The following is a 13,652-nucleotide window of genomic DNA, read 5'->3' as shown; positions in this document are numbered from 1 at the left end:
CCTACTGCTGTGGAGCGGTGTCCCTCAACACGGCTCTGGATCTGCTATCCAGGAGGAGCCCCCGTTCTTCTGGGTCTCCCAGATATGGGAAATGTTCGGCAGGGCCGACGTAGATCTTTAAGCATCGCGAGAAAACGTGCATTGTGGGCTGTTTTTCATTGTGGACCTGATTCAGCGGCCTTGGTTCGTGGTGATCATTCGCCTTGTAAGGGAGTGTGTACACTTAGAACTGTGACATTATTAACGGGGCACCACTTGCTATGAGTCAGCAATAAACTATAATATAGCTACAATTATATCTATGGTTAACTTATAATTCTGAAGGCAATTAAGTTCCTAAAATGACAAGGCAATGCGTTCTTGACAGTAGATATCTTTACAAAGGATTTATTTAGAAATAACCAGGATAAAACAATGAATGTACAGGATGAATGAATAGTGAACATTTTGACGAATAAGAAAAGAAAGTGAAAAAGGATAAGGGAGTTTGTCTAACCTATTTCTAATATAATTTCAAATATATCAATTATAAAATAAGCAGAGACAGTTATTTCTATAGGAGAAATATAGCCAATAATAATAAAGTAACAGATAGCCTACAGATTACACGATCACATCAAATCAGAGCAACGAAGGTGAGGTTGAGCTGGAAAACTCTCTTATCTGTCTGGAACCAGCGGTCCAAAACAAAGGATTTCAGTAGTCCAGAAAATCCCACAAGTGGCCCGCGTGGGGCATCCTTGGATTGTTTTGTGGTTCGTATGACAGCAACCATGGCTGGTCGGCATCGGAACATAAGGAGTGGTGTTCACACATTCAGTTTATAGTCCTGGACAGGAAGAGGTGAGGCCTCCCGTTAGGAGAGCTGTAATTGATTCAGGTGAGGGAATAGTTTCTGGGGCTGGGTCAGCCCCATTCATCGCCTGCATTGTTCTGTGACTTATTTACATTTTAGTCATTTAGCAGACGCTCTTATCCAGAGCGACTTACAGTTAGGGAGTGCATACATTTTCATACTGGCCCCCCGTGGGAAACGAACCCACAACCCTGGCGTTGCAAGCGCTATGCTCTACCGACTGAGCTACAGGGGACTAAGTGAGTTAAGACATGAGTTAATCAATTGTCCACATAAATGGAGGGTACTTTGTATACTCTCATAACTTCTTCCATCGCCTGTGCGAAGACTGTGATCGCACAGATACCAAACAGTATACTTTTCCTTGGACGAATAAGAACAATACCTGTTAATTGTCAGAAAAGCATATCACACACGTTCTAAAATTCTGTCTTATTACACACACATCAACACGTAAACATTTTCCGTCCGTTTATGTTGTTTGCGTGAGGAAATAAGAGTTTGAGACACTTTTGCGTGCAGTGTATTGTTCTACAATGGAGAAGATCATTGTTGTAGTCATCATCACTCTTCGTCAGAACCCTGCTTTGTCCATGTCTCCGGCAGGCCGTCTAAGCACCATTTGGTTAAACTTGCCACCCTTGAGCTGATAGGAGGAGCTTTGATGTAGACTAGAGGTGTGGATGAGCAAAAGAGGGGAAGTACTACTCCTGCTGGGAGCTTGCAGTGAATAGCCCCCCATCTTCCTTTGTTCTCTGGTCAGTGAAGAGAGGCCATTGTGTATTGACCCTGCAAGCTTGGCACACCTGTATTTGTGGAGTTTCTCCCATTATTCTCTGCAGATCCTCTCAAGCTCTGTCAGGTTGTATAGGGAGCGCCGCTGCACAGCTATTTTCAGGTCACTCCAGAGATATTCGATCGGGTTCAAGTCCGGGCTTTGGCTGGGCCACTCAAGGACATTCAGAGACTTGTCCCGATGCCACTCCTGCGTTGTCTTGGCTGTGTGCTTAGGGTCGTTGTCCTGTTGAAAGGTGAACCTTCGCCCCAGTCTGAGGTCCAGAGCGCTCTGGAGCAGGTTTTCATGAAGGATCTCTCTGTACTTTGCTCCGTTCAGCTTTCCCTCGATCCTGACTAGTCTCCCAGTCCCTGCCGCTGAAAAACATCCCATCAGCATGATGCTGCCACCACCATGTTTCACCGTAGGGATGGTGCCAGGATTCCTCCAGACATGACGCTTGGCATTCAGGCCAACTAAATAAATCTTGGTTTCATCAGATCTTGTTTCTCTTGGTCTGAGTGTCATTTAGGTGCCTTTTGGCAAACTCCAAGCGGGCTGTCATGTGCCTTTTACTGAGGGGTGGCTTTCGTCGGGTTCTTGGTCACCTCCCTGACCAAGGCCCTTCTCCCCCGATTGCTCGGTTTGGCCGGGCGGCCAGCACTAAGAAACATTTCTAAAAACCTGTTTTCGCTTTGTCGTTATTGGGTATTGTGTGTAGATTGATGAGGTGAAAAAATAATTTAATCCATTTTAGAATAAGGATGTAACTTAACAAAATGTGGAAAAAGGGAAGGGGACTGAATACTTTCCAAATGCACTGTAGATTGCAGCTATTTCAGCGTGTCATGTGGAAATTGATGGTGCCATTCCAGGGGCTCTTCCCCTCGCTGGTTTTCTATTGCGCCCACTTGAGATTTGGCTTTGGATTTGGATGTGCCGTGTGAGGCCCCCTTTGAACTGATGGAGTCTGTGGATCTGAAGATCCTCTCATACAAAAACGCCCTGCTCGTGGCTTTGGCCCCTCCTGTATGATGTTCGCCTTTGGTGACTCCAAGGCTAATTCGACTTGTGGTAGAGTGCTTTCTAACCAGTGTCTCTCCTACTGGATTGTGGAGGCTATTGCTCTGGCATATGACAGCAAAAGGCAGGAATTAACATATACGCACCCAATCCTCCAGGTCTGGCGGCATCTTGGGCGTTGTTTAAAGGTTTGCCTGTAGGGGATACACTTTTGTGAGGTTTTATCGCTTGGATGTCACTGCCCCCAGTGTGCTTACGGCTGGGGCAGGATCATTAGGCAGAGAGCAGATTGAGCAATACCTGGGTACCACAGCTTTTCCTGTCTGGTTGGAACTCTGGGCCATGATTTCATGTCCCCATAGCTGTGTTGTACCGAGTTGACTGACCCAAAGGGAACGTACAGTTATGACTATAACTACTGTTCCCTGAAGGAGGGAAACAACTACTTCCAACATTTTCATCATCGCAGGCTCGGTGAAGAGCGGTACTGAATTGAAGGAATGAATCCATGCCTTGGGTTTATCACCTGTGGAAGGCGGCTCTTCCAATGAGGCAAGGTGTTCATCGGCATTGTCAGGCATGATTGTAATGAGTGAGAAAGTTAAGGATGCACAAATATCATACATTTTTTACATTTAGCAGACGCCCTTATCCAGAGCGACTTACAGTTAGTGAATACATTTTTTATTTTTATACTGGCCCCCCGTGGGAATCGAACCCACAACCGTGGCATTGCAAACGCCGTGCTCTACCAACTGAGCTACATCCCTGCCGGACATTCCCCCCCCTACCCTGGGACAACGCTGTGCGCCGCCCCATGGGTCTCCCGGTCGCGGCCGGCTACGACAGAGCCTGGATTCGAACCAGGATCTCTAGTGGCACAGCTAGCACTGCCTTAGACCACTGCGCCACTCGGGAGTCATACCCCCAAGACATGCTAACCTCTCACCATGACAATAACAGGGGGGTTTAGCATTTTTTGGGGGGGGGTATGATATTTGTGCGTCTAACTTTCTCACTCAATAGAATCACGCAGAACAAGTTCAATGAACACCATGCCTCACCGGAACATTAAAAATCATCATTATTCACGATTCATTCAGGACTATCCGTAATCATGGTAGCATCCACATTAATGTAAAAGTGTTTTGAAACATATTCTATTCTTATTTACAATAAAAGTGACTCCAAAATGACACAATACATTATTTACCATTCATTTCTATTGGGCACTAAATAATATGAACTCAACCAAAACAAACAGCAAATGCATCCAACAAGTTTGTAGAGTCACAAGCTTGATGTAATCATTGTGTGCTAGTAAAATGGGAACAAACACTAAACTTTTGACTTCTTTAATACACATATAAGTGAATTTGCCAATACTTTTGGTCCCCTAAAATGTACAAAAAGTGTTGTAATTTCTAAACGGTTCATTGTATCATTTCAAATCCAAATAGGTTTTTGAAGAGCAGCTTGTTCTCTCTCTGGATGATGATGAGGAACTTCCAACATTACAAACAGGTAAGATATATTTATCTGTTTATCTCTCTCAATTTAATTTCAATTTAAATGGCTTTATTGGCATGGGAAACATGTTTACATTGCCAAAGCAAGCGAAATAGATAATAAACAAAAGTGAAATAAATAATAAAAAATGAACAGTAAACATTACACTCACAAAAGTTCCAAAAGAATAAAGACATTTCAAATGTCATATTATGTCTATATACAGTGTTGTAACAATAGTTAAAGTACAAAAGGGAAAATAAATAAACATAAATATGGGTTGTATTTACAATAATGTTCATTCTTCACTGGTTGCCCTTTTCTTGTGGTAGTTCACCCAATAGATATGGGAGCTTATCAAAATTGGATTTGTTTTTTAATTCTTTGTGGGTCTGTGTAATCTGAGGGAAATATGTGTCTCTAATATGGTCATACATTTGGCAGGAGGTTAGGAAGTGCTGCTCAGGTTCCACCTCATTTTGTGGGCAGTGTGCACATAGCCTGTCTTCTCTTGAGAGCCAGGTCTGCCTATGGCGGCCTTTCTCAATAGCAAGGCTATGCTCACTGAGTCTGTACATAGTCTAAGCTTTCCTTAATTTTGGGTCAGTCACAGTGGTCAGGTGTTCTGCCACTGTGTACTCTCTGTTTAGTGCCAAATAGCATTCTGGTTTGCACAGTTTTTTTGTTAATTCTTTCCAATGTGTCAAGTAATTGTCTTTTTGTTTTCTCATTATTTGGTTGGGTCTAATTGTGTTGCTGTCCTGGGGCTCTGTGGGGTCTGTTTGTGGACCAGCTTGTTTAGGGGACTCTCTCTGTAGGTGATGGCTTTCTTATGGAAGGTTTGTGAATCGCTTCCTTTTAGGTAGTTGTAGAATTTAACAGCTCTTTTATGGATTTTGATAATTAGCGGGTATTGGCCTAATTCTGCTCTGCATGCATTATTTGGTGTTTTAAGTTGTACACAGAGGATATTTTTTGCTGAATTTTGCATGCAGTCTCAATTTGGCGTTTGTCCCATTTTGTGAATTCTTGGTTGGTGAGCGGACCCCAGACCTCACGCCAGATCCTAATTGGTATGTCGAATTGTATGTTCCTTTTGATGGCATTGAAGGCCCTTCTTGCCTTGTCGCTCAGATTGTTCACAGCTTTGTGGAAGTTACCTGTTGCGCTGATGTTTAGGCTGAGGTATGTATTGTTTTTTTGTGTGCTCTAGGGCAACGGTGTCTAGATTGGATTTTGTATTTGTGGTCCTGGCAACTGGACCTTTTTTGGAACACCATTATTTTTGTCTTACTGAGGTTTACTGTCAGGGCCCAGGTCTGACAGAATCTGTGCAGAAGATCAGGTGCTGCTGTAGGCCCTCCTTGGTTCGGGACAGAAGCACCAGATCATCAGTAAACAGTAGACATTTGTCTATGGTGAGGCCGGGTGCTGCAGACTGTTCTAGTGCCCTCGCCAATTCGTTGATATATATGTTGAAGAGGGTGGGGCTTAAGCTGCATCCCTGTCTCACCTCACAACCATGTGGAAAGAAATGTGTGTGTTTTTTGCAAATTTTAACTGCACACTTGTTGTTTGTGTACATGGATTTTATAATGTCATATGTTTTTCCTACAACACCACTTTCCATCAATTCGTATAGCAGACCCTCATGCCAAATTGAGTCATAAGCTTTTTTGAAATCAACAAAGCATGAGAAGACTTTGCCTTTGTTTTGTTTGTTTGTCAATTAGGGTGTGCAGGGTGAATACGTGGTTTGTCGCACGATGATTTGGGAAAAAGCCAATTTGACATTTGCTAAGTACATTGTTTTCACTGAGGAAATGTATGAGTCTATCAGGACTCAGGCTAAGACCAAGATGCAGACACAGGAGGCAGATGGTACGAGTCTCAGAGTTTATAATAATACAAGGGGGAGGCAAAAGGTAAGTCAAGGCAGGCAAAGAGTCGTAATCCAAATCAGAGTCAGGCAGGTACAGGACGGCAGTCAGGATCAGGGTCAGGACAGGCAGAAAGGTCAGAACTGGGAAGACTAGGAAAAACTAAAACTAGAGCACAGGAAACACGGGAACACACTGGTAGGACTTGACAGAACATGGGATAATGGGGACAAAGGGCTGTGAGACAGGGGTTTAATTCTAGACACATGCAACGTGGGATGTACACGGAGGGTGCGGGGCAACAGGAGACGAACAGCAGAGGGGCTAAAAATCTTAGAGATGGGGAAAGAGCCGATAAAACGGGGGGAAAGTTTGCGGGACTCCACCCAGAGGGGCAGATCCCGAGTGGACAGCCGTACCCTCTGCCCAAGACGGTAGCGGGGAGCAGGGGTCCTGTGGCAGTCCTCCTGTCGTCGATACCTGGAGGTGATCTTGAGAAGAGCGACCCGGGTTCTCTTCCAGGTACGGCGACAGCGACGGACGAACATCTGGGCAGAAGGTATGCTGACCTCTTCCTCAGGGAAGAGTGGGGGCTGATAACCCATGGAACACTCGAATGGCGAGAGCCCAGTGGCCAAGCAGGGAAGGGTGTTGCGGGCGTATTCCACCCACACGAGTTGCTGGTTCCAGGTGGTAGGTTTGGCGGAGACGAGGCAATGAAGAGTCATCTCCGGGTCCTGATTGGATTGCTCCAACTGGCCATTAGATTGGGGGTGAAAACTGGAGGACAGGCTGGCCGATGCCCCAATGAGGGTGCAGAACGCCTTTCAGAACTGGGACGAGAACTGAGGACCGCGATCGGAGACCATGTCCACCAGAAGTCCATGGATCCGGAAGACATGCTGCACCATAAGCTGGGCCGTTTTCTTGCCTGAGGGTAATTTGGGAAGGGGAATAAATGGGTGGCTTTGGAAAACCTATCCACCACCGTGAGGATAGGGGTGTTGCCATCTGATGGAGGGAGACCCGTGACGAAGTCCAGGGATATATGGGACCAGGGGCGGTGAGGAATGGGAAGACGTTGAAGGAGGCCAGCCGGGGCTTGCTGCAGAGTTTTGTTCTGAGCACACATAGTGCAGGCGGCGACGAACGTGGAGACGTCAGGAACCAAGGTGGGCCACCAAAAACATAGTCGTACAAAGGCCAGGGTTTGACGGGAGCCAGAATGGCAGGCCAGTCGAGAGGAATGAGCCCATTCCAAAACCGGGGAACAGGCAGAGTCCGGGACAAACATCCGGTTAACCGGGCTCCCCCCGGGGTCCGGCTGGGAACGCTGCGCCTGGTTCTCTGTACCTCAGATGAGTGCAGCCACGAGACGAGGTAGGGAGGATGGTCTCGGGAGTCCGATGGTGTAGCAGCGTGGCTATAGAGATGTGAAAGCACATTCGGCTTCACAGTCTTGGACCCCGGGCGGTAGGAGATGGTGATGTTGAACCGAGTGAATAGCAGGGCCCATCGAGCTTGCCTGGAGTTGAGGCGCTTGGCGGTGCGTAGATATTTCAGGTTCTTGTGATCCGTCCACACTATGAAAGGGTGTTCCGTCCCCTCTAACCAGTGCCTCCGCTCCTCCAACGCCATCTTCACTGCGAGTAGTTCTCGGTTACCCACGTCGTAATTCCTTTCAGTGGTGTTGAGACGATGGGAGAGGAAAGCGCAGGGATGCAGCTTTTGGTCTTGGGCCGAACGCTGGGACAGGACAGCCCCACTCCGACGTCCGAGGTGTCGACCTCCACCACGAACTGCCGGGGCGGATCCGGATGGATTAGGATGGGGGCGGTCGTGAATCGGTGCTTGCGGTCCAAGAACGTTCGGTCTGCAGTTGGAGACCACGTGAACGGGACCTTGGGAGAGGTGAGTGCTGGAAGGGGGGAAGCCAGGGTGCTGTAACCCCGGATGAACCGGCGGTAGAAATTGGCGAACCCCAAGAAGTGTTGCAGCTGCACTCTGGAGGTGGGTTGAGGCCAATCCACCACCGCTCTCACCTTTCCAGGATCCATCTGTATATTGCCTGCAGCGATGATGTATCCAAGGAAGGAGATGGTGGAGCGATGGAATTCGCATTTCTCCACTTTGACGAACAGCTGGTTCTCCAGAAGATGCTGGACGACTTGTCAGACATGGAGGACATGTTCTTGAGCCGAGCGGGAAAAAAAGAGAATGTCATCAAGGTAGACTAGCTGTGTTAAAGGCGGTCTTCCACTCGTCCCCTACCCGTATCCGTACCAGATGGTAGGTGTTCCGGAAGTACAACTTGGAGAAGATGGTAGCCCCCTGGAGAGGCTCGATGGATGGAAGCGGGTAACGGTTTTTAACCATTCAGGCCCCAGTAGTCGATACACGGCACAGGGTTCTTCTTTGTGGAGAAGAAGGACAAAACCCTGCGCCTGCGGGGGAGGCAGAAGGACGGAGACACCCTACAGCCAGGGAGTCCTCAATGTACGTTTCCATCGCCTTGGTCTCTGGATCCGACAGGGAATTAAGTCGCCCCCGAGGGGGTGTAGTGCCCGGGAGAAAGTCGATGGCGCAGTCATAGGGCCGATGGGGAGGAAGCGAGGTGGCACGGGCTTTGCATTCCAGTCCACAAGGGGATTGTGTCTCTGGAGCCATGAAAACCCCAACACAACGGGTACCTGAGGGGATTTGTTAAGTACAAACTGGATCGACTTGCTGTGGTTTCCTGACACTCGCAGGTTGATAAGAACCGTGTTGTGGGTGACTCTGCCAATAGAACACCCATCCAGCTCTCTGACATCCATGGGAATGAAGGGTTTGAGTAGGGATCTCCCAACTCTGACACCAGGGTAGCGTCCATAAAACTCTCGTTGGCCAAAGAGTCAATGAGAACCCGGAGAGATTTAGACTGGTCACCCCACAGCAGGATGGCATGGAGAGGGGTATGAGTAAGGGGAGACTGGACATTCTTCATAATGCCCACCAGAGTACTCATACCTCCAGATGAACCGTGTCTTTTTACAGGACAGGTAGAAATGTAATGACCTGTAGTCCCACAATACAGAGAGCTCTTGGTGTTCAGTCTGTATAACTGTTCGGCAGGAGACAATCTAGCTCTGCCAAGGAGGAGGCGAGTCGGCAACCCTCAGTGATTTCCGAGAGAATCTGGGATTTCCAGAATTCCTCGGAGGCGAGGTGGAAATCGAGGACGAGCGAGGGTGACAGGGAACAGACTCCCTCTCCCTCCTACGTTCCCATAGCTGCCCATTGATCCGGATGGTCAAGGCTATGAGGGAGTTGAGGTCCATGTGCAGCTCCCGGGCTGCAAGCTCATCTTTATTCACCTCCGATAATCTGTGAAGAAAGGCTTCTGGGTTCCAGGCACTCTCAGCCGCCAATGTGCGAAAATCCACTGTGTAGTCTGCCACACTACGGGAGTCTTGACGTAGTTGGAGCAGCTCTCTCTCCCGGACAACGGAGAATCGAACACTTTTCGTACCTCCGCCACAAACTCCTCCAGATTGAGGCAAATGGTGGACTGTTACTCCCACACCGCCGTAGCCCAGGCGAGTGCCCTCCCGGACATCAGCGTTATGAGGTACGCTATCTTCGAGCGGTCCGAGGGGAACGAAGTAGGCTGCAGCTCGAAGATGAGGGAGCACTGGGAGAGAAAAGCCCGGCAGGCTCCAGAATCTCCAGCGTAGCGCTCCAGAGGAGGTAAGCGAGTTTCTCAGGAAACCGGGGTATTCCGCTTTATCAAGTGGCAGCAGTGCTCCTTTCGTTCTGGTGGCCGTTCACGTGCCGTTTTCCTCACACACCCCACCCACCCTTCTCCCAACCGGCGACACTAAAGCTGCCAGTTGTAGCTATTAATGCCCAATAAAAACAGTAATTAAGCTGGAATTGTGTAGTAATGCGAATAGGAAATGTGTGTTCACCAGTAGGCATGTCCCAAAACTCTGCTCATCACTACTCAAATTACAAAATCATCATTACTGACTTACCACTCATGTATGTATTACATAAGTAGTGAAACAATGTATTATTGAGTAGAACTTGTAAGGTAGTGATGCATACAAAGTAATTTTTTTTCTTCATGAGGTTGTAGTGATATACTGCCATTTGGTGGCGACTAGAAACAATTGCATAATATGAACTATTACAAATTGATGGTCCTTGAAAATAAATATTAGTGCTTGAAAAAGTACTTGAAAGTCCTTGAATTTAACTTGCCACTGTCTGTACGAACCCTGATTATAGTAATTTAACCTCCCAGGGGCAACCGACAGGGGTGTATAGACTCCTCATTCCTGTCCAGAGTTAAATTGTTAAAAACTCTTTAGGTAATGGATTTATTGTGCTCCTGGGAGGGATTTTTCTGTCTGTTCACACTATGGTGCCCCTCACAATGACTCAGCCTCGTATTCCCAGCCTCCACCCCAGCCTCCATCCCAGCCCGGGAATCTGCCCTGTCATTGGGACAAAGGGAGGAATGGGCACAGTAACAACTCCCCCTTGCCTCTCCCTCTCTCCACCAAACCCAGCCCTACCTCAAGCCCATGAGTTGGACAGTGGTAATGCCCCCACTCTCCCCCTGTTTTCCTTCTCTCTCCCCTCTTTCTCCTCCCTCTCTCCCACATCCCCAGCCCATTGAGTTCTAGTAAAACTCTCCCTAAATTAGGCAGTGCCCCCTCTCCCCTCTCGACCCCTCTCCCCCAGCCTCAGCCTGTGGGTTGGGCAGACAGTGGACCTCTGTAATTGAAGTGAAGGGAGGAATGTTAACAAGCTCAAATGTCATAGGCCCTACAAAAGCTGACATTTAAGATGATTCTTCCACACGCTAGAACCTCGTGCGACCATTTTACTCGCCCTAGCGGAGCTGGTTAGGCTGTTTTCATGTTATCCAGAGCGTTGGTGACTGTAACTGTGCTGCTGGCAACAATTTAATTAAGCTTTTTTGCCGACGTTTACTGACACCAGCCATATTCAATGGGTGTTGAGCATTCGTAAATTCATCAGTTATTCTGTGCTCTGGCATACTCAGACTGAATTTACGAACGCACCCGAAGTGGTTACTTGCATAGTGGAGTCATTTGTTAAGACATGTAGCTAGCTAGCTAGGTAAACAATGAACCATAATCCCAACTCATGACGTTACTACCCTGCATGAATCTGCAGGTAGCTAACCAACCAGGTTCAAGTAAAAGCACCCGATGTGTAACTGATGATGAATTCTGTCAGTCATTATTACCTCCAGTTAGGCTTAGCCTGAACACACTCTCTACATTAGACAGGGTTCGTACAAGGTGCTTTATGTACTTGAATTTGACATTCAAGTACTGGAATACCTTGAAAATCAGACATTTTCTCAAGTTGAGAGGAGAACAGATAATGACCAAATATGTTTATGAAAAATATTAGAAACATATATTGGTCTTGGAAATTAATTTCCAAGCAGACTGCCAAGTTTTATTTCCTCACGTGTTTCGCGCTGTGGTTGCCAGGCGAGCTCACTCATTGCACCCACACTGCCACTCAGCCAGGCAGGTACAGAACTGACTGATTAGGTGCCGCCAAACGTCACAACGATAGCTAAAATGCCGGGCAAATTTAGATTCAATCCTGCCTTTTGTGCGTATGGAACATTTCTGGGATCTTTTATTTCAGCTCATGAAACATGGAACCAACACTTTACATGTTTTGTTTTATATTTTTGTTCAGTATAGTTTGCCCACCTTTTTTACCACTACATCACTGGTCCCAACCAACCCACACTTTGACATTGCAGAGCATGGGTGAGTTGGCTCTGAAGAGCCACATGAAATGGAAAGACACAACGCTGCATTCTGCGCTCTCCACTTCTTTCCATTATCAATATTTATTTACAGACACTGTAGTAAACTACAGTCTAATCATATTTAAGTTAATTTCATATTTAAGTTAACTGCCACGTGATTCTCCGTCCATGCGAAAAATATATGCTTTTAATACAATAGGTAGGCTAACGCATACAAAGCAGAAAGAGGACCGTTTCCAAATAATCTGTTGGACAACAAAAATATTTTCATCCCAAAGTCATCTGTCTGACCGCCCGCTCCCGCCTGCAGCATGAAAACTGCCGACCGCGCCGCAATGATCTCTGTCGGGACCCGCAGATCCCCCCCTCTAGTGCACAGTCAGTACACAACACTGCTCATCATGTTTTAGCAGGATCAGATGGTGACAGGAGTCCCAGCAGGGTCAAACAGCCAGGGAAGACCAGTCTACGGAGCTCAGGTGAATTTTGCAGTATATTAACAACATCAGTGAATTATACAAAGTTCCATCTTGAATTGAAGGGTAGACCTACAGTAGCTATATGACATTAGTTTAAGCTTAAAGCTACAGTCTGGGATCTGGGAATAATGGTCATTTAAATTATTGAACCATTGATTATATTCTTGGATAATATAATGTATAAATTAATGTACACCAAGGTAATTCTAAGTCATGCCTCATCTTAGGAGGATCAGGTGACAGGGGTCTCAGCAGGGTCAGGCAGCCAGGGAAGACCAGAGAGCTGAGGTAGCTGACGGAGCTGAGGTGAATATTTGCAGATACAGTGGGGAAAAAAAGTTTTTAGTCAGCCACCAATTGTGCAAGTTCTCCCACTTAAAAAGATGAGAGAGGCCTGTAATTTTCATCATAGGTACACGTCAACTATGACAGACAAATTGAGAGAAAAAAATCCAGAAAATCACATTGTAGGATTTTAATGAATTTATTTGCAAATTATGGTGGAAAATAAGTATTTGGTCACCTACAAACAAGCAAGATTTCTGGCTCTCACAGACCTGTAACTTCTTCTTTAAGAGGCTCCTCTGTCCTCCACTCGTTACCTGTATTAATGGCACCTGTTTGAACTTATCAGTATAAAAGACACCTGTCCACAACCTCAAACAGTCACACTCCAAACTCCACTATGGCCAAGACCAAAGAGCTGTCAAAGGACACCAGAAACAAAATTGTAGACCTGCACCAGGCTGGGAAGACTGAATCTGCAATAGGTAAGCAGCTTGGTTTGAAGAAATCAACTGTGGGAGCAATTATTAGGAAATGGAAGACATACAAGATAATCTCCCTCGATCTGGGGGAGATCTCACCTCGTGGGGTCAAAATGATCACAAGAACGGTGAGCAAAAATCCCAGAACCACACGGGGGGACCTAGTGAATGACCTGCAGAGAGCTGGGACCAAAGTAACAAAGCCTACCATCAGTAACACACTACGCCGCCAGGGACTCAAATCCTGCAGTGACAGACGTGTCCCCCTGCTTAAGCCAGTACGTATGTCCAGGCCCGTCTGAAGTTTGCTAGAGTGCATTTGGATGATCCAGAAGAGGATTGGGAGAATGTCAAATGGTCAGATGAAACCAAAATATAACTTTTTGGTAAAAACTCAACTCGTCGTGTTTGGAGGACAAAGAATGCTGAGTTGCATCCAAAGAACACCATACCTACTGTGAAGCATGGGGGTGGAAACATCATGCTTTGGGGCTGTTATTCTGCAAAGGGACCAGGATGACTGATCCGTGTAAAGGAAAGAATGAATGGGGCCA

The 13,652-nt window shown here is 46.8% G+C and overlaps 1 protein-coding gene across 1 annotated transcript in view; it reads left to right on the top strand.

Moving 5' to 3' along the window:
• The window catches only part of arhgef28a (Rho guanine nucleotide exchange factor (GEF) 28a), a 118,902-nt gene that overhangs the window by 59,678 nt on the left and 45,572 nt on the right, over positions 1-13,652 (top strand). The window contains exon 9 of the mRNA XM_041850502.2: positions 4,115-4,178. Within this exon, the coding sequence (XP_041706436.2) occupies positions 4,115-4,178 (64 nt within the window). The remainder of the gene's footprint in view (positions 1-4,114; positions 4,179-13,652) is intronic.

The sequence above is a fragment of the Coregonus clupeaformis genome, chromosome 27 (assembly GCF_020615455.1).
Source record: "Coregonus clupeaformis isolate EN_2021a chromosome 27, ASM2061545v1, whole genome shotgun sequence".
NCBI classification, from domain to species: Eukaryota; Metazoa; Chordata; class Actinopteri; order Salmoniformes; family Salmonidae; genus Coregonus; species Coregonus clupeaformis.
This window is presented reverse-complemented; position numbering and strand designations above follow the sequence as displayed.